Source organism: Apostichopus japonicus, chromosome 4 (genome assembly GCF_037975245.1).
Source record: "Apostichopus japonicus isolate 1M-3 chromosome 4, ASM3797524v1, whole genome shotgun sequence".
Lineage (NCBI taxonomy): Eukaryota > Metazoa > Echinodermata > Holothuroidea > Aspidochirotida > Stichopodidae > Apostichopus > Apostichopus japonicus.
Window position 1 is genome coordinate 16,144,582 of NC_092564.1, and position 22,512 is coordinate 16,167,093.

The 22,512-nt window shown below is 36.9% G+C and overlaps 1 protein-coding gene across 8 annotated transcripts in view; it reads left to right on the plus strand.

Annotated features, from left to right (window-relative positions):
- LOC139966596 (poly(rC)-binding protein 3-like) overlaps positions 1 to 22,512 on the plus strand; it is a 188,434-nt gene that overhangs the window by 101,555 nt on the left and 64,367 nt on the right. For all 8 annotated transcript variants that reach the window (XM_071969790.1, XM_071969792.1, XM_071969793.1 and 5 more), the window contains 2 exons: positions 4,564 to 4,680; positions 14,765 to 14,893. In XM_071969790.1, coding sequence (XP_071825891.1) covers positions 4,564 to 4,680; positions 14,765 to 14,893 — 246 coding nt within the window. The remainder of the gene's footprint in view (positions 1 to 4,563; positions 4,681 to 14,764; positions 14,894 to 22,512) is intronic.

Below are 22,512 nucleotides of genomic sequence, written 5' to 3' on the forward strand. Positions count from 1 at the left end.
AATCAACCATGTTTCAAATGGTTGTAACTGTATTAATTTCTTTAATAGCAAGATAGAGCAGTATTCGCTAGTATTCAGTTATCTGCAAATTTTGATGTAACTTGATAATAATAATAATAATATTTAACAGTTCTTATATAGCGCAACTTACAATAAAGTCTCGCCCGCTGTACTTCACCCTGGTCATTGGTAACTTGTCACACCTACACACCAAAGTGTGCACAATTCAAACAATCTCTCCTGGGGCACCACAGTGCACCACAGCCACGTGTCCCCTGGGGGACTTCCCATAGGGTGCAGCCACAAACCGGCGCACGCAACTTTATTTACAAGTCACCTCGCAAGTCCCCATTTATACACCTGGGTGAAGAGAGACAATGGAGATAAAGTGCCTTGCCCAAGGACACAACGCAATGATCTGGCCAGGACTTGAACCTGTAATCCTTAGATCACAAGTCCACTGCCTTAACCACTTGACCACAACGCCCTCATGATCATGGGAACAATGCAGAGCTGTATCTCCCTGATGGTAGTCTGTATTCTACACACACACTATATCTTCATTGCAGTTTGACTGTTCACAAAGGACTCCATAGCTGAAATCTCTTGTCTTGCTACATTGATGATCAATATATATGATGGTATAGGCATCAGGTACCCATCATTACAGTGACCGTGTACCATGACTCATTTTCACCTATTTCAAGAACAGTGTGACCGCCATTCCTCAGCTGGTGAATACTTTTTTCAGATGGCAACAGATAAATCTCTGCATCTATATTCAGTTTCGACTAAATTTAGCAGAGAGTCCGAGAGGGCTCGACCATAGCGACGCTGCGTCCCTTTTTTTCCCTTTTTTTTTTAATCAGCCTCTGGATCATCGTTGATTAAAAGCAGTCTTTCAATTTGATTGGAACTGAGTCAACGGTCTTCTGTGATTACAATCCTCGCTCTTATTTTAATTTTTCCAGCCTTGTGTGTCTCCGTATCCTCTTGCATGGCTTGGAGTACATATCTCTATCTCTCTCACGTTCTCCTCTTCAATTACACTAAAGAACATGCGGCTGTCCTCTTTGGTTTTATGATACTTTACACGCTATTTTATCAGTTCGCCAATCGTAGGAAGTCTTAATTAGTTGATTTGGTTAAGCTGTCTCGACCCGAAATGGAAAACCATACCAGTCTTGCAATCCTAGTTCTAGTAACTATATTAAAGGCTGTTTCCTCATCCGTGGCTGTCGTTCTTCTTAAATTGAGTCGAGATCAAACAGTAATCAAATTCTTGTTTAAGGCCGAAGGTCCTAATTGACTTAAACGAACTCATATTCTAAGAGTTCATCGTAGTGATTTAAGTATTTCCATGGAAAAGGCAATATTCACTTGGACTAATTTATTCGTTACGACGGATAAGTGTTTTAGTTGCCACGCATGGATCTAGGGTGGAATGAGAGGTGTGGTGTACTTGAAGGCTGCAGCTGGGGGTGGGAGAGGCTATGTGGGAGATGTGGTGAGGGAGGATGGGTCAGAAGGGAGAATAGTGAAGATACGCAACTGAAATAATAATCATATAAATCTCGCTCCATTTAAAATTTAATCTTCATGGAGGCAAAACCATCTTGTGCATCAAATATACCAATACATGTTATAGGAAATTGATAGCTAAATGGGCACAAGCTTTCATAATGTAAACTAAAAATTTCTTGTTGAACATCATCTTACAATATAGTGCTGCATGGGATTCAATAATTTTGTCGCAACCTTGGTTTTTAGTAGTTTAGTAGCAAATTTAGAAGGCTATAGCTCTAAGATGGATATGCCAGGATGTTGCTGTTGTTGACAAAGTGTAACAAGAATGCCTTATATGTTTTTGGGAAATATTTTTGCAGGGAATGCTTTCCAATGAATGTAGTCAGATCTGCTGTAAAGTACATGTAAAATGCTATTAGGTTATTAAGATTATTAAGTCTTGACAGTGTATTTTTTCTACGGTTCAGTACACAACTTAAGCTTGTTAGAAGCCTATCATATGTCCTACCTCTTGTGGTAATTAATCGCAACTTGTCCAGTCTGTTTGCGAACGAACCACTCGGCGATGTTCAGAGACAAGAGTCCAAGTTGGAGGACCTCCTCGAGGATACTCTCATCTTCAGATTGCATTTTTTACGAAAAGAGGGAAGATGTAGAAGCGGCTAGACTCCTCCGGGTCTGACATTGATCATCCTCGGAGGATGCGAGAAGAAACGGAGGAAAACTGAGAAGACTCTCTCTCTGTTGTACATGGTCAAAAACACAAAAAAAGAAGAAAATAAATAAATACATAAAAGGAGAGGAGAGGAGAGGATAAGGAGAAGAAAATGGGAATTGATGCATTGTATAAAATATTCGCATTTAAGGGTTAAATTATGAATGGTTTTCCGTTCTAGCATTTTAACGAAGAATGTAAATACAGTGGAAGATTCATGATTCTTTGATCCAGGAAACCGTAGAAAGTAGTAAAAGTACGCTTGGAAATGATTGCTGCTGGTTTATTATTAAACCTATTCAAATCAAATAGTACATTATTATTGACAAGTGGCTGTAAGTCGTGTTGTGGCATCTGTCACGATGCGCACATCATTGAAAATGATTTGAACAAACTGCACAGTAGGCAATTCATTGGGTTTGAATAGTTTCTAAACACCAAAAGCAGGGAAATATGAAAGGACTTGGTAGGATATATACACGGTTTTTACTCACCTGAGCCTTCACATTGTACACAGACATAGCATAGATGAGGGTATACATTGTTGTAACCCACCTCAGCCTTCACATTGTACACTGATGTAGTGTACATGAGAATATGGACATGGTTGTAACCCACCTCAGCCTTCACATTGTAAACAGACTTAGCATACATGAGAATATGGACATGGTTGTAACCCACCTCAGCCTTCACATTGTACACAGACATAGCATAGATGAGGGTATACATTGTTGTAACCCACCTCAGCCTTCACATTGTACACAGACATAGCATAGATGAGGGTATACATTGTTGTAACCCACCTCAGCCTTCACATTGTACACTGACGTAGTGTACATGAGAATATAGACAAGGTTGTAACCCACCTCAGCCTTCACATTGTAAACAGACTTAGCATACATGAGGCTATAGACATGGTTGTAACCCACCTCAGCCTTCACATTGTACACTGACGTAGTGTACATGAGAATATAGACATGGTTGTAATCCACCTCAGCCTTCACATTGTACACAGACATAGCATACATGAGGCTATAGACATGGTTGTAACCCACCTCAGCCTTCACATTGTACACTGACGTAGTGTACATGAGAATATAGACATGGTTGTAACCCACCTCAGCCTTCACATTGTACACAGACATAGCATTGATAAGGGTATACATGGTTGTAACCTGGTGCCTAAGCCTTCACATTGTACACTGACGTAACATACGTGAGGTGCTTCCTCGCTTCTTTTTTTAGGAAGTCAGCTAATTCTTCATGATATAGGACTGAATTTCGTGAACAATACCATCCGTTTCTGTATATATAGTTAAACTTGCATGTAGATATGATTTAAGAGATCACATTCTTAGTTTACCAAAAAGTATTCATTTAGCTACAGACTTTCTCAGATCTAGTGTCACATGCACAAACATGAATGGAGAAAAGCATATTACCAATACAGACAGTCGGCAACACAATTAGTGTACACACCGAATGTTATAATATTAAAGCATATATAAGTACAATATGCTTAAACTGGAGACATACTGGATGGCGTAAGAGTGGTTTCATTATACAGTTCACTGGGTTTGCGAATATGCGTGAAATTTGGAGCCGCCAAAAGCCTGCAAAGATTCTGCGATTTCCATAATGCAATTTTCCAACTGACCAATGGAATATGCATTGTAAGATGTGGGAAGTTGGAAGTTCAGTTTATAATCAAGTTAAGTTTACCTAAGTTGTCTCCATGGGCTCGGTGGTCGTACCGCGAATCCACGAGCATGAATCTAGGCCTTGAACTGAGAGTGGTGAACGTTTCTATCCTGACAGAAATTAGATTAATTTTTTGAGGGACAGTAAGAAAATAAAACCTTCAAAATTTGTCCGGTGAGAGGACAACCTGTTACTAAAAACTTGCACTAGAAACAATGAGAATATGGGAAATGGTGGCATCGATATTTTCCAGTGTATAAGTAATATGTATGACACTAAATTTGTCGGGATAAAAGATATTTTTTCTGTTGAATTGAACTTACACTAACTCCTCAATTCTGAAACATCCAAATGTGTTATTGTGTGTGTGAGTGTATGTGTGTTTAAACTACCTAGATCTCTTGTAGGATTGAGAGGTGCATTGTTATCTAGTTATATGAAAATATGACATGATATTATAGTCAGAATATTTAATTAATACGTCACGTTAATTACCAATACTGGATGCTGCTCTAAAGCTTACATATATACATGTTCTGTTCGGTTCATGGTGGTCATTGATTTAAAAGTAATTCTTTTCTTGTAACTCTCTCTTTTTTTTATTCTCTCTCCTTTTCCAGAGTAAGGCCAAAATAAATATCTCAGACAGCTCATGTCCAGAAAGAATTGTTACAGTCACAGGATCCCCAGAGGCTATTCATAAAGCTTTCCAGATGATAACAGATAAATTTGAAGAGGTAAGGCAATTGAACCAGAATTTGTCACATTCCAAATCATTGATGCAATCTGCCAAAGTTTGGATCGTTAGGTGAACACAATAGAGCTATTGTTATAATCTTAGGCCTCAACTATGGCAAGTCCCATCAATGTGTCTTGCTTATGATAAGCGTGATGATGCTACCCATTCGTGATTTATGTGAAAGGCTGCAGATATCTGTTTGTTCATGGCATTGGATAAAAATAACATATATATATATATATATATATCTTAACATATATTGTGACAAAGTTGACAGACTGTGTCCATATTTTGCTGTTATCATGTATCTATTCTTTATTAAAAAATAATCATGGTTAAAATTGGGATTGAATATTTAATCCACGCTGGTTGTTTCTTCTTCGTCCATTGTGAAGCGAAATCAATAGTGCAATCTGATCAAACTCAGACCATCATAAGTTATCAAATGGCAGAATAATCAATTTTCTCTTTTTAATTTCATCCATCCTGATAATTTCTTTTTATTGTTTTGTTACACTCTGGTATCCTCTGGTCTTTCCTTCTTCCTCTTCTTCTTCCAACTTTTTATGACTCAAATGAGATTGAAAAATATTCCTTGTTTGTTTAAGGATTGTGTGAAGATATCAAAGAAGACTTAAGTCAAGTCACCAATTATATTTTTCAGCCCCTTTCCTAATGGCTATACAATACTTTGAGGGAGTTTCCATAACCTCCAATTGAGTATCCCTGCTAATATACTGTTGCAAAATTCCAGTCAATTTAGAGACTTGAAGTGAGCATTAAATTGCCCTTTGCTTAAACCGAGCTATAAATTGTACCTTAATTGCCTGATATCCATTAGCCCTGCAGGTCAGTTGGAATCACTAGAGATGGGTGCTGGTAAGGATGATCCCTTTATGATCTCATCTCAGAGATTGGTTGTAATGGTTTCTCTTTGCGGCTCCCATCTCTCTTTCCACCTCTTCCTTCCTTCCTTTCTTACTTTCTCTCACTCTCTCACAAAAAAAAGTTGAGACAGATGAGCCTACCCTGTCAAGTTCAATTTCACAGAAAGGTATGGCTGAGATTCCCCACAGTTAGTCAAATGGATAATTTAACTGACCTGAGAGACTTATAGGGGTCACATGTAGTGACCTTTCTGTTATGGTAAATTTGCTTTTAGTAGAAGTAGTAAAACATCGTATTGAATAGGAGTACTGTTTGATGGTATTGCTGTTGACTAGCTGGTAATGGGCTTTACACTGAGAGGTCCTTCTCATTTCTTTAGGGCTAGAATATGCCCATAGTAAGGTTGGATTTATACATCCAAATGTCTTCTAATGATCAAGTTTTATAACCTTTTTTCTGTGTTTTCATTGTGAGTTTTTCTAGGAGATTTATATGTATGTATATGTATGTATGTATATATATATATATATATATATACAGTATATATATATATATTAAGAATAATAAGCTTCCTTTGTCATGTTTGCAACTAAATATCTGTCTTCACACATCTTCCACCCCAGGGCAAAGAAAATATAAATTGTTTACGGTTTATTGCAAGTACTGACCCAACAGATGTTTAAGATCTTTCGAGAGAAATGTCAAAACAAATATAGCTATAGCTTTCTTTTCGTGTAAGAATCTGGGCATGCAGATTTCTTAATTATTGTCCTTTTATATATACAAGGTCATGGCATAGTTTCAACAAATTGCTTGCACATTTTCCACTTGAGAAGAAACAGATGGGTTTCTTATTGATTGCAAGGGAACCTTGCAATGGATGTAACTTTCACATGAATTCAGTGTGGAATATGGAGCAAAATTTGTGTAAATGTTTAGTTCTGAAATGTAACCTGCTGCTTACATTTTTTTGAAGTATGGTTCACGTTTCAAGAAATCGTGACCTACATATGAGACCCCATGTGAGAGGTCTTTTCAAGAAAAAGTGTCAGACATATTTTTGTGCCACCAAATCTCTCCCATCACATCTGCAGATAGAATTTGTTTCATTTTGACAGTAATTGTGACCCCCATAAGCCGAACAGCCCGCGTTGTATCAAGGAAACTATCCATATTCCCGCCCAGAGTTTCAAATAAAGAAGCCAACTAGTAAAGCATCATTGCATTGATATTTGTTCAAATTTTTCTTTTTACTATTAAAAGCCTAGATGGGAGAGCACATTCACGAGCTAATTACTGCACATTTGTTCTATTTATACAATAAAAAAAGTTTTCTTAATAATTGCTTTTTACATGAAAGTATACTATTGTGCTTACAGTATCACTGTATCTTGGATTGTGTGGGCACCAACATTTTAGTATTAAATGGATGTTATAAAATAATTCTGCAATCAACATTGCTTTAAATTTAGCCCCAAATTAATTTTTCAGTCAAATTATACCAACATAGAAATGTTTTTGGTATAAAAGTAGAAAAATTTATCTTGGGATTTTGTGGGCACCAGGATTTTAGAAAGACTGGTTCATATGCAGTGTGGGCACCAAAAGAATGTATTTATACCAGTATAGATTGTGTGGGCACTAAACTTGTAGTATAAAATGGATTTTATTATTATTCTGTATTCATAGAACATTGCTTTGAAGTAAAAAATTATTCAGTAATGTCTTAGCCGATTTGATCTTTATTTTATTATCTTATTAAAATCGGAAGCTAGGTTAAACTTATAAATTCGGTGATGTTGAGAATAAATGAGCAAACACAACCAAAACTGCTCTCAACACCTCTTTATGTGGTATGGTATATATATATACTACTCATAATACTTAAGCTGTCTTTTAACTTATTACCTCCAGAAAAAATATTCCACAAATTATACATTGACTAATGATCCCAATCAGGCAATAATGTAAGGAAGTTTTTAAATGCAAAAAGTCAAAATTGTTTAAAAATCCCTGTTTGACATTCTTCGGTGACTGATTAACCTCCTTACAAACCCTTCCCAAGTGGGGCTCTTTGGGTTATAAAGTTAAGCTGATGAGATTTTACAGGTGGAGTGTTTTACAAGGTTGAGAGGGATAACTGTGAATGGCTCCTGAATAATAATTAATCATGGCCTTCATTTCAAACACACTCTTTTGTGGAGCCTTTGCATTGACCTGCTTTCAGGACAAAAACGGGATACGTCAGCGATTCGTTTTATGACATTTATTCACCGCAAACTGAGAACATGCACCAAACAAACACATGAGATGCTTTTCAAGGGAGAACTCGTTTGTCACTTCTGGTGGAATATTAACTAAGGCATATTACTGATTGACGAATATATCAGCAATGGGGAAGAAGCAGGGAAAAAAAAGAACAAAAAAAAAAGACAAGAATGTGAGATGTGTTGTAAATCATTGAAATGACATTTCTCATTCATTTCTTTATTAATGTTGTTTATGTTTTGTTAACGTCTGGGAGCAATGAGTTACCCCTCAAGAATGCCCAAATGATCCTTGGACAAATGACAGGGGTTGAACAGTCAACCCATGTTTGGTCCTCAGAGGGGTAGACGGTAGGATGGAAGCGACTTCCATCCATGATTAGGAAAGAAAAATAGGTTTAAACGGTACATTTGTTGTGATTGCTCTGCTCAAAGCTCTGTTGATGTAGCTGAGAAAACATGTCATTTGTCTAGTGACATTTGACAAGACAGCGGTTACCAGGTCAGTCATCATCTGATGGGGGGGGGGGGGGGATAATTCTGAGCAAATAGAGGATCCCCATAATAGATCATGAGATGGAGGAGTTGTGTTAGCTTGTGATTTGAAATGTAGAAATGAAAACAGAATTAAGAAAAGTCAACATAGGATGAAGAATTTTCACTGGGTATTAAATGCTTTCTTGAACAGCCATTACATAAAGGTACTTTTTATTCCTGGGGGTGGGGTGGGGTGGGGGAGGGATGGATGTATTGTGTGTTTCATCTTATTGTGGTGTAGGAAGATAAGGGCATATGGAAAGAAGGAAAGAGTTTCATGTGAGGGAATGATGGATTGAAATTTTATTTCCTTAATCCAATGACTCAACGTGCATCTGCACCATGTTGTGTTTACAGATCTGTGACCCTATCTTTGCTTATAATATGTTAAACTTAAGACAAATGTTTTTCCCTTCCTTAAAGCTGTATTTTATGTCAAACGTTGTCATAATCTGCTGGGATACCCTTTTCAATCATTTAACAGAAAAGTAATGAGGACCGTGGAAAGAAACTTGTCAGTGTAACATTAAACTTTGCACCAGGCAGGATGACATTATAGGCAATCAATTTTCGATACAAGATCAATTGGTTATTATATTCATAGCATGATTCAAATGATTATATTAAATAGATTTCTCATAATATGGCTGTTTATTTTACTCCCCCCCTCCCCCTTATCCTTGCCATTGCACTATGGCAATTTGTGGACCTTAGTGGAGGGTTTCATTCCCGATAATACTTAAAATATTGTTAGTTACTAGTATTTCAGAACTGATTATCTGCACCGTTCAGGCATAAAAAAAAATAGCTCAAATAATAGGATGGTTGTAGCTTTCTGCTCCCCACCCCTCCCCCCCCCCCCCAAAGAAAACAGCACTGCAAACTGAGGGCATACAGCAAACAAACACATGGGATGCTTTTCATGGGGAACTCAGATGTTAATTCTGGTGGAATATTAACTAGGAATAGTGAGTACTGATTGACATATCCATCAGCACTAGGGAAGGAGAAACCATAGGACCTTAGTGGAGGGTTTTCCTTCCGAATAATATTTAAAATATTGAGTTACTAATATCTCAGAACTGATTATCTGGACCGTTCAGGCATAAAAGAGATAGCTCAAATAATACGACGGTAGTATGCTTTCTGCTCCCCCCCCCCCCCCAAAAGAAAAAAACGAAGTCAACAATTGTGTATTAGTATTTTGTGTACACTTGATCTGTCAAGGCCAGAATATGCTTTTCAGAGATTTGCTATCAACCCCTCAGGCTGTCAAGGTCGAAGCATAAATTCTTGAAAAGGAAAAGACAATCTTCCTTGAGCCATGCAAATACAATTTTCAGCAAAATTTTTTTCTTGGGGGGCTTTTGTGAATATTTGGCCAAGTAATGAAACTATTCATAAATCAAAACTGTCATTTTGAACTTTGATTGCATTGAATTGTATAGATTGTGTTCTTTGGTTTTAAAGTAATTTTTTATGTACATTTTGATATGATGATGTAGTTGCTATAGTGAAGAGAGCTCGTTTAATATAGTTCGTACTGTTAGCTTCATCAGGTATCATCAATGGTGTTGATTCCAATTGACCTTTCTAGCGGGAATTCATCTTTGAAACTGGCATTTCGAATCGAATATTATGAGATCATATAATTACAAATTATGTATATCAACAACATTATTATTGTAACATATTCTACATTTAAGGAGAGATGAGGTCCCTGAAAACATGTTCAATGTACTTTCTATACAATCACCACAGGGAATGGAAAAAAAAAATGGAGATGAAGGTACACAGTATGAAGAGGGTTTTTTGCAAATGAAACAAAACGGTAGTTTAATTTGTGGGACACAAAATTTCTGCATCTACAGCTTTATTGTTGATTACTGATTTTAGAAACAGCCAGGCTGATAAAGCCTTGGACACTGAATGCTTTATAATTAAATTGAGTGGTATCCAAATTACATGTAATTATTTCTGGAAGCAGTCACACCAACTATTACAAAATTACAAAATCTTGATTAAGGTGGTACATCAGAACTTGTTGCTGTGTACCAAATGTTGTTTGGGGAAGTGGTTTGTCATTATGTATCTTGCTCTGGTCACTTAGACAATTAAATTAGCATGGTTGGGTTTTTGTACTTCCTGTATGGGAAATTCTATAAACTAATCATAGTGTCAAAATTACACATTTTATAAATAAAATCACATTGGGGGAAATGCCAACCAAAGTGTTAGTTCTACAAGTTCTTTCAGACAAGAATACCAGTATTATAGGCATGGAAAAGACAATTGCAAATGTACCGACAACCATGAAGAACCTTAACGTCTCGGAATTTGCAATTACAAAAGTTTGTCCAGACAGCAGTCGATTGATTTTACATGACTGCTGGAACATTGTCATTGTCCACTAGGAGAGAGGAGGGGAGGGGAGATACAGGGAATGAAGTACATGATACTGGTAAAGCAATAACACTTCTATCTTGGGAGAGACAAATTTGACAAGCAATGGCATCGTGGTCGGGTTTATTTCGTAATGGAGACAATTCATCAAGTTTAGATATGAGGGTAAGATTAGCCGTCCTCGAGACATTCTCAGACTCGTGTATTAGATACAGCAGCTTACTTGCACTGCCACAGTGTCACGTCAAGGTAAAATTGCTAACGACAAGCTCAAATTAGTTTTGTTAAAAAAAAATTGGAGATTGCCCCGTTGAAATATGCAAAGTTGTTACATTTTTTAAAAGAGTACATTATAGTGAAAATTTTCAGGAAATATCCTTACAAAGCAGAGCTAAAAAAGAAAGAAGAAATTGTTATGGTGACAGACTGTCTCCTGCAGAGTCCCTAGGGTAGTACATTGCCCGAAGGGTTTGAAACCAAAGAAGGGAACACGACAAGGCTAATCGGAAAAAAAATCCCGTAATATGTCGTACGCCCCTGCCTGACGAGCTGCTGTGCAGAATGCCGTCAAACGGTTTTGCCCTGGCAACCTTGCGTGATCCGATTCTGTGATTAATGCAACCAGAGGGGTAGGTTCATTTTGGTAAAATAACCCGAAAGCAATCACTGTTGTTTAGTTTAACGTCTTTGTACAGGTCTTACAGATGGATTGGAAACGATGATTTATCGTCATCTAGTTTACATGGACTGATAATGCCATCCGTACCGTTTGATGCTTTCCACCACCGATGAACGACAAAATGTAACTTTTGAAAACCAAGGGCATTGATCGGATTTAAAGTTGCATTAATTGATTAGATAAGGTCAATGAAAATAGCCATTTGTATTGTAAAGTCTGGAAATCATTGTTTTGATCCTGCATAATTTAGCTCAATCTTTTGAGTAGAGAGGGGAGTACCACAATAGGTATAGGCCTTGATGATGTGACTATGTGAAACAAAATGCTAGTACTAAGAATGCGTTGCATGGAATACGAAGCATAGTAGTTTGTTGTTTAAGTTTTAGTTGAGCGCTAGACCTTAATTTAATTGGCCACATAATTTAATAAATATGCAACAAGTCCACAATATACTGCTGGGACAGCAATGCATTCTTGATCGAAAGCTGCAATTGGTTTTGTAGAGCCTGTTCAAATTTGCCCATGAAAATTGTGACAGAATGTTTTCAACTTTCCAAAACTTTTTAATAGGCCGACAGCTACTGTTACTGTGGCACAGATATATGGGGTATAAAATATGATTAATAATTAGAACCCCACCTCAAGTAACGGATGGATATTATAGCCGAATCAGAGTTAGTTAACACATGACGTAGTACTTTAAATTAATTTGCCATTTGAAAATTTTGGTTTTTAAAGTCATTTTCTGAGACAATACATAACAGTGTTTTATCATATATTTGTATGCATTCTCCATACTGTGCTTTCACGATAATCAAAAGTCTAAGAAAATTTTTGAAAATTCTGCATATAGAGTAGACAATGTTTGATATAGTTATTGTGATGAGAAATTAATAGTAGCTGTTTTGACCAAGAGTGGCCATTTCTGTGGGCACTCTACACAGCATGCAATTTCTTTTTCAACTCCACGACCCTGACCTTTGGGATTTTTGTATGGTATACCATTAGTAATGTACTTAATAATTACAAGATGTAACTGGAAACTTGTTTTTTGTAAGATATATGACGAAATTGGTCTCTAATTTTGAATCTGTCATATTAGAGCTGTAATTGATCAGCTTAGTACCTTAATTAAGGTTTGTTAAGGAGGGCTGACTCTTAAATCATGCCAAAAGAATTTGCTCTTTTTTTCCTTTTTTTTTCTTGCATCAATATGATTTCCTTTAGGTCTCATGAGACTGAAAGTCTACAATCGTAAAAAAAATTGACGAATCTGTGAAGCTAATTTAGGAGGAGGAAAGTCATCATTTTTGGAGATAAATTCAGCATTACATGAAAAAATGATAATAGTTAAAAAAATAGTCACAAATCAGTTAGTGGTTTGTAACTTTTATGCAGCTGAATGTACCAGGAGATAAATTAGCAATCCTTGTTTATTTCCCTCCTTTGGTTCATGAAAGATAAAATCATTCAAACTTGTTTCATTTGAGACACAGAAATCATTGTCAAATTTCTTGGGAAATGACGTTTCAATTTTGAAAGTTTACATTTAGTAATTGATTCAGTATGTTTGTTGAGTTGGGGTTTTCCGTCAGTGCATGGGTTGAATATTAATCACACATGGACATTTCCATATTTTGCTTTATTTTTATTTAATTTTTTTTTCTCATATTAGTTCGATATCAATGAAGGCATGTATTTTACAAGGATGCAAATTATCATAAAAGATGTGAGAATGAGAATTATCCATAGATTGTGACACTTTTGTTTATACAAAATCAAATGAATCAGTTACAGTAGCCTATAGTCATTAACTTTATTACAAGTACAACAAATGTACAAACAAATGATTATCTCCCACACCTGTATGCACCTAGTGAACATATACACTCAAGATAGCAGAACATTTGCCATTACCCAGTAGTTACCCTCCCAGGTTGGTCACATTGCCAACATATATCTGACAAATAAATTGGATTAGAATATTGCAAAGTTACATTATCCCACACAAAATACAGTACATCTCTAATGATCACAAGAAAACTAAACAGAGGTCATGAGAAACAAGCTGAAGATTCACTGCCAAATGTCATCATTTTTACTCCGCGGATGATCGAGACGTGAAAATGACGGAAAAATTGGGCAGTAAAGATTTCTCTGTATCGTATTTCTTCATTATGATTATTTATCCTCGCTCTTGAATGTAATGCATGGTCAAAAGTGCACACTGCTGTAGATTGTTTTGGCCTCGGTACTGTCACAGGTATAAATTCTGTCTGAAAGGGCTTTATCTTGTACTGCGAGATGTACACTGTACAGCCCAGATAGCTAGCACGTCGTTGCGTACGTGCTTCATGTAATTTCTCCATTCAGCCTTTTGGAAGACGGCAACATGGGTAATTTCTGACATAGAAAGACGAGCATTTTACGTCATTATGTGAAACGACCAGATGCGACAAGCCCGTCCTGATTTGATTATATCTGCCTTTATGCATTGACTGTTGTCTATAAAGGTTAATTCTGCATCTCTCCCTAGTCTGTAGGGTATTACGCTCAGAGAGCCTGTGCTCTCGTCTTCGCCGTGTCGGGGTTTTCTTTTCCTCCTAGGAATGAAACAACCGGGCACTGCTGCATAATTTACATTTTTGACACTTATTAGTAGTGGCACCTACAGGGTTAGTTGCACTCGATGGCATTTTGATGGTTTGCATTTATTGTCAATGAAATCAATATCGTCATATGTGACATACCCACGTACTCAATGGGGCGTTGATCCTCGGAGAGCTGCAGCCGAAGAGTTCAATCGCAGAAAGGAAAGGTTCTGTGATCGCTTTACAATCAAATCTATAATTGTTTGTTTTGACTCTTGTCAAAGGAGGTCTTTGTTATGGTCCCAATTTGAAGTATATGTGAGAATATCGTCAAATGTTTCACATGCTTTAAATGCTTTTTGCTGTACGTAGTCAAGAGAGCAGGTTTCGAACGAATTACTTAAGCCAAAATACACCCCTAGCGTTTCTGCTGTATATGTCATCCAAAAACTGGCTGGCTTTGGTAACTGTGCTTTGTGCAGAATGTATGTCACTGTGACCAATATGTTTGTCTCTCTCTCCCTTACACACCGACCAGGTGAATCTACACGGGTTCAATACTGTGGCTGTTTAATATAAAATCGTTTATTTGCTTGGGTTCCAGAAAAAAAGGTTGATTTCAGATTTTTTAATATTTCATTTTCTAACTGTGTATGATATAAGTAGTTAACACATTTCCATTGACATTTCGATTCTCTATTTTTCATTTCTTTGCAGGATTTATCAAGCACAGTAACGTCCCCCACAGCCCCCAAACCTCCAGTTACGTTAAGACTTATAGTTCCAGCCAGTCAGTGTGGTTCAATTATTGGCAAAGGTGGAAAGAAAATACAAGAAATAAGAGAGGTAAGTCACATGACGTCATATTAATTCCCATAAAACTACTACATTAGTGGCAAAATGGACCAATGGTCAAGAACCGTCCGTCCATGGAAAGCTGTGGACATTATTGGGAATAATTTAAGTTAATATACACATCAAGAGTGCAAAACTCAAAAAATGTCCTGCAGTTGTAGTCACTATATCAAACTCAACATATATACTTTGTAGTCACACTATATATATGTCAAACTCAACATATATCCTGTAATTGTAGTCCCACTATATGTCAAACTCAAGAGATTGCTTTTAAGTAAGTTCCTTGAGTTTCAAGCTATGAAAACCAGTGTACTTTTTCTCATAATAATCAATTCAACTGTGTAACTATGGCAACTGAGAAAGGTCCCATATGCAAGACTGTTTGTTTTTCAACTATCAAAACTCCTTAAAAAGCGACTAGATGGAGAACAGCTTTTTTTGATTCATCACTTAGCACATCTGAGGGGAATTATAGCACTCTGGACGTGTCCGTAATGAAGAATTTATTTGACGGTGGACCAACTTTTTGTTTGTTTCTCTGTAAATCGAAGTTGTACTAAGGCAATCAGGCTATGCTAATAATATTCAAGCACTGGTCAGTGTAATATAATCAATCATGTAATACTCGGCTCAGATTTTGATCCGGCCTTGCTTTTTCTGAAATTTTGGAAGTTTTTTATCCAGATAGTAAGAGAGTCATTGCAAAGTTGCAACAACAAAAAAGAAGGAAAAATAAGTATACTTGAAATCTGTAACAGTGTTTTTTTTATTAAAAGAACAGAAATCTATTTCAAAATTCTGTTTATTACCAATATTTTTATCACAAAACTGATATTTTACTAATTTGGTTTTGCTTGCATCGTCTGGGAGAAACACTAAACAGAGGAGCATCGTACATTTCATGCCTGGTTTTAGTTGAATTTAAAGAGGGAAAAAAACAAAAAAAAACAAATAAGATGCTTAAAAGGAAAGCGATTTTGAGTGACTGGATTAACTTTTCTACGTTTCCAAAAGTAGGGAAAGGTCGGTGACTTTAGAAAATTTCAAGGAATCGTTCCTGCGGCAAATTTGTGAAATGTTTTTCTTGCGCACCGGCAGTTCTTGGCATCTTGGATAATTTACAGATGATTGTCGCTCGCAATGATCCTCGCGGAAGAAAAGACGGTATTGTAACAGTGGCTTTAGCCAAGCAGGAGCGAGTTATCCTGGGGGAAATCAGTACTTAGAATCTTATTAATACTGAGATTAAAATGAATCGTCTCTCACGACTAAACCTTCTCTTGAACTAGTAAATTTCCAAATGCTTCAAGGTGTGCCACTTTCCCTCAGAGATTTTTTGACGACTGATTATGTAATGTCCAAAGAAAGGGGTGATTTTCAAAATCTTGCAAAAGTAAATCGAAAACTTTGCGAGGCTTAAAATTTGATTAGTCAGTAGCCTGTGGTGGTGGGCAGACGTCTTGGTCTCAATGGATGTAAATATTTGTTGGCAGGTTATATGTTGATAGTTCAAAAACATCCTTCCCCCCCCCCCCACCCCGCCCACGCACAAAAAATAAAACAGGTTCTGCAATTGTAAACTAATCAAAATGTTTGTTATCTAGAAATAAATATCCGGTGGTGATGAAGTAGTTTGGAAATGACAACCTATAAAGGATAAGTAAACATAGATATTTTCTGTTTTATTTATTTTCAGCAGAGTTAATATGTCGGGCTGCATATGCCACCATTAGTTTCCCTTTATACACCATCTGAGTTTATAATAGAACAACAATGTACATAGTTAGTTGGCCATGTAATATGTGCAAACCATCCATAACATTTCATACCAAATGACAACGTATGCCAACATTTCATAATGCATTATTAAAAAGGGGGAAAATTAAAATTAAACCTCAAAGTATAGTTAGTGTTCACCCTTAAAAAAAGCAGTGAGGTTGAAATCATTTTAATATTCCTGTCAGATTTTTTCACAAATATTTTCTGGTTGCAACATGTCATTTCATGAGGCTGTCAAGCTATGCAAAGAGTCACAGTGGTATCCCGTCATTACCTCTCCTTGTCATAAAAAAATGAAAAATACACACGGCTGCAATGACTATGTCTTGCCTATTTGACTGCCTGGTACCATATTTGCCTCCATAAAATTGTCAGATTTCTAAATCATGCGCATAATTAAGTAGACTGACTTTCACAGCATTCCTATACTTTTGTCATAGCAACGTGAAGCCTCTCATATGCCCAGAAAATTTTGGGTAAATTCTCATTCAACTTGTGCCCTCCCACACTCACCCCACCACCAGCTCCTAGATCTATGCCTGTGCCCCCCCCCACCACCCCCTCCATATTTGTCTACCATTCAGCCAAACCATGAACAGATTCTAACTGGTGTTTTCCATTATAACTCCATATTTAAATAGAAGCTTACATTTATAAAAGCAGGTTACATCTTCCTTAATAGTGCAATAGAGCGAATGTTCGGCTTGTACAGATAGCGAAGGATTGACCCGTAATTCATATCTTGCTGAGACTACTCGGTATATATATGCCGTCTATTCTTGGTGTATGCGATGCAGTGAAATGGAGCAAGAGAATCCGTTTAAGCTCGTGGAAGGCTTCAACCATTTTTAAAGTTTCTTTGAGATAGAAAGTGCAGCATTTGTATATTTTGAGAACACTAGAAAATTTGACACGCTTTCGGGATGTTTGTTACCTCGGGGTACGGAAGGAGAGAGCCGAGGATAGTTGCTGAGGGCGATTTTGTCCATTAAGAGGAGGAGCAGGAGAGAACAGCCTTATCTTGTGGATTTAATTGATGTTAATGGAAAGCATTACTTGGGAGAAAACTTCCTCATGAACTTAGGTCAAGAGTGTAAACAGCCTGGAAGATACAAAAGTAACTGGCTTGAAAGCAAAATAAAGATACATGTATACGAATAGAATTTAGGAATAAAAAAAGTGGGAGAGGAAACCAAAATATGCATGGTACTGTTGGCATTGCTATTTGAAGGGCCATGAAACTAACACTTCAAACTTTGCACTAGAAATAAAGAAGAAGGACACTACACTAAAGAGCATTTCGTTTACCAGTTCTGGTTTCGTGAGGAAGAAATTTCTCCTAGGTGTTTGGTCATCTTCTGAAGATGTATTGAACAGGACGTTCAGGTCCTTGTTCGGAACTGCCTGTCCGCAAGCGTAGTACACGTTTTTTGGTAAAATCGATGCTAAACAAAACAACCTTATTAGTTGCATGCGACCACATCATGTGAAGTACATGTCAATGACATGTAGTTGCATAGTGTCAACAGTGTCCAACTTTAGAGATCTTTAAAGTATCGAGGGTTTTGACTTAATCAAAGTTATGACTTGGAGTAAGTTTTTGTGTATAGACTTGTGAAGTATTATCCCCAAACACCTACTTCCAGAGAAGGAACTTTGTTCATTCTGTTTGTGATATGTATTCTTGTGTGCGATCACAGTATCCCCATCGGTGTAATGAAAAGCTTTCCAGCACCGGTCCAATTGCAGTTTACGTCACACACTAGACATCTGTCGTCAAAAACGTTTAGCTTTTTTAACTGGAACAACGAGTACATTACATCAGTAGTCTTTAACCAGGATCTGGAGTAGGATCCTGCTTTTGATGTGTCCTGGAAATTCAAAGTCTGTATTTTACAGTGCTTAAAAGAGGGTGTATGTGTTTTAAACATTTTCTGACCAATAATTTTTCAGGTGCCTGAACAGGATGAAATTGCATCAGCATATTTTCATCTATTGATCCAAATGGGAGGAATCCTCTGGGGTGATGTTAATAGGCAGAGGCTAGATTCTGTCCAAATCATATGTATATAAATACACATATATAGAAAGAGAGAGTCAAACACGCTATTCCATCACGTTGCAACTCAGAGTTTCATGCACACATTGAGTTCTTTTCACTGCGGCCATCATGAGGATATATATCTATATATACATATATATATATATCTATATTTACCTATATATACAGTGGTGGTGAATATGAGACAATCACAATCTAGTTGAGAATTTGTGTGTGTCTGTCTGTGTGTGTGCGTGTGCGTGCGTGTGTAGGTCTGTGTCTTGGTTGAAATTTCCCCCTACATATTAAACCCAACCGTGTTTATTATCTTTGGGTCAGCAGAGCAGTTTCTCTCTCACATTGCATTCTGCAGTGCTTGAGGAATTCACCAAAAACATTGTTAGGCATTTGTTCCTTCCATCTAATTACTTATATTTAGTCTTCTCTCTTGGAATGTCAACTGGGTTTAATGTTCTAAGGGAATATACTGTATAAGAATTTCTCTACTGTAAAATATGCCTTCTCCTTCATTGAGCATCAGTTACAGTAGTTAATGTTTTAAGAATGTGGGGGGAGGGGGACACACCGTACTTTACAATGTTTTACTCCTGTGTCCACCACCTTGAAGTGGCAAATTTTACAGTTTTTGTTGTTTTTCTATAATAATAATAATAATAATAATAATGATAAATAAGTTTTTAATATAGCGCCAAATACCAAAAGGCATCTAGGCGCTTTACAAAACCTAAAACAAACCTAAAACAAACCTAAACAAACCTAAAACCTATAACTTCTTCTTTTCTATTTTTCAATCTTTCTGTTTATTACTTAAATAATTGTAATAATATTTTTTATGCAACAGACGTATGTTGTTTTGAAAGTAATTATTCTCTTCATGTAATTCTTCAAAGTTTTTAAGCCGCCAAAAGCGAAGAAAAGAATTTGCATTTGTTGCAATTAAAAAAAAATTGGGTTAAAAAGAAAAATCCACATTTTTTGGGCTATAGCACGTATTAATGTTCTGATAAAACAATTATTAATTAATAATTGATTCATTGCTGGAGTTAACGTGTGGCAGAACACACCGTAGGACTTAATTTTACAAGGTTGGAGAGTTGAATGTTTACTCTGTCAACTAAGAATAAAGGAACATGACTTGACTGAAGATCAATATTAACCTGCCATATATGTTTGATCTTTTTAATAACGTATGGAGAAATTGCTCGCCGGTGGCGTGCGTTTGTCGGGCACCTGGGCCGATGTCATACGAATAATCCACCTGGTACTATTTGACTTTGAGAGGTACCTTTATTTACTAAATCACAATGGTATGAGATATCTGGTGATAAAATAGGAAGAGACATCTTTTTTTTAGAAAAACTGACGAACTTTGGCTTACATTATTATCCACTTTCTCTCTCTTTTTTTTGGTTGTTTGTATTTTTATTTTTATTTTAACTTTCATGATCTCCCAAAATTATTTAAAAAAGGCGACAGCTGTACTTACCTTAGAATGACTGCGACCTGTTTCGAGAGACCTCAAATACACGATCCTGAATGTGTTCAAAGCTGGATAATATGTCAGCTGTGCTCTGTAATTGATAAGATAAAACATTAGCTAGATATATTTAACCTGTTCAGAATTTCAACAACAAAAATACGGGTATGAACATAGAATTCAGGTAAGTTAATGATTACAAATATTAAAATGTGAAACATGTAGTTCGCACAGATTGGTTCAGATTGGCAACCTATTTTTGCCAAGTCTCTCTACATAAACCATCATACTCAAATAGAAAAAAAGAGAAGAGATTTAACCCCTCTAATAGGACAATCAATCAAGGTAGATCTTGGGGGGGGGGGGGGACACCCTGCTCTTTTCGTTGGTTTTGGATGATATTGTAGTAAATTTCAAAATGTAAGGGGGTTGAAAAACTGTCAGAGATCCCCTCCTTTTCATTGAGGTGTAGTGATGTTATTTATATGATGCAGTGGCGTGCACTTGATTTCAAAGGTTCAAAAGGTGTGGGGGAAGGGAGGGGAGAACTCCAAGCTGATGGTCCCATTAATAGCTTCATGTGCAGCTGTTATGCCAAATATCTTCTTTTTGCAATCTTTCTGTTTATTACTTGGAGTTATTTTAATAATTATTTTCTCAGTTGACTGTCTTTTGTTGTCTTGAAAAGTAAGGAGTTCTCTTCATGTAATTACAAGTTTGTAGGCAGCCAAAAAGGGGGGGGGGGTAGGAAGGGTGAACTCCAAGCTGATTGTCCCGTTTATTAGCTTTATGTGTGCAGATGTTATGCCATACAGAGCTCAAGCACTGTGTATTCAAGATCCCCAATCCCAGACAGGCTAGTACAGAGTACGAGGCCTTGTAACACACAGCAGCAGCGATACAAAGTATTAAGAATTTATTTCTCTGTATGTTGTTGCATACATGTGCGTTGTAGTAGAACAGTTTTATGAATGCCACATGATTGGATTTTAAATACATGGCCTCAGGGTAACTAGAAGCACATTTCTCTTTCTTGTCTCTGGTCTTGTTTTCCAATTTTAAATATGCCCCACAGTTTATGACCTCATTTCAGCTATAAAAACATTGAAAGGTATTTTGCGGTATCAGGAACAACATGGTTAAAGGTCTTAAAAAGCCGTTAATGGTACTACTTTAGTATCCTCCGTGTCAGATTGATTCATAGCACACATATACTTTATAATGTGATCTGCAATGGGTTGTACATGTTGTGGAGAACATAGGTCCAACATTGTATGAGAAGTCCAATTTTCCTGCTGCCTAGTCACTAATCAAAGTTATGACTAATGTACCTTTGTTTCGATGGCAAAGTTACACCGTGCAGTTCTGAGAGCTAGTGAAACACTTCATTTGCAAACCATTCTGTATCATGTAAACAGCTGGGATACCTGGAATATTTGGTTTTGTCGCCTAGGGAGTAATTTGGATTCTTAGTGTCTAGTTTTGTTTCGAACTTCATTATTCTTTGAGCAGTAATTATAAGAATTAAATAGAAAGCTGTCCTATGGGCGCCCTTCCAGTCCTGAAGGCATTGAGTTGAACACAAAAAAAAGCTGTATCCGCTGCAATTTCCCCTACACACACGGCTAAGTCAATTCCCCCTCCCCCCACCGAAAATAGAGATTAACTCGATAGATCAGCATTGCCTATTGTGCGAAATTGCAGTGTCTATCGTGTGAAAACTGCACAACACAAACGATAAAATGCTAAGCCTGGGTACAGTATGCAGTCCTCTCAGCATCCTATGTTTGACACAGTGAATAACAATATTACCAATTTTATTGAATGATCAGATAATTCATCCCAATGAAGACCTACTTTTCATACCTTTTCAAATATGTAAAAACCAACAATTAAGTATAAAGTCGACCTCTGAACCTGAATGGCGAGAGTCTTGGTTTGTTTCACTTACGATGTCATTTAATGCTGCCTTTAATTGTGAGCAGGAACAACCAAACGGCTTTATACGATAACAGAATCTTTTGCGATTGCTAATGACAAAAGTAGTCTGTTATTGGATCGGAGTGTGTCTTTGTTTCTGGGAATAGTGTGGGGGGGGGGAGGGCGTTATCACAACCTAGATCACTTTCTGACTGAACCCAAAAAAAAAGAGGGTAACGAAAGTATAACATGGAAATATAATACTACATAATTTGTTTGCACATAAAGTCAGTTTGCTGTCACTTGTGTACAGTATTTGACTATTGACCACTGTACTACACTGTAGCTGATTTTCGACTGATTGATGGT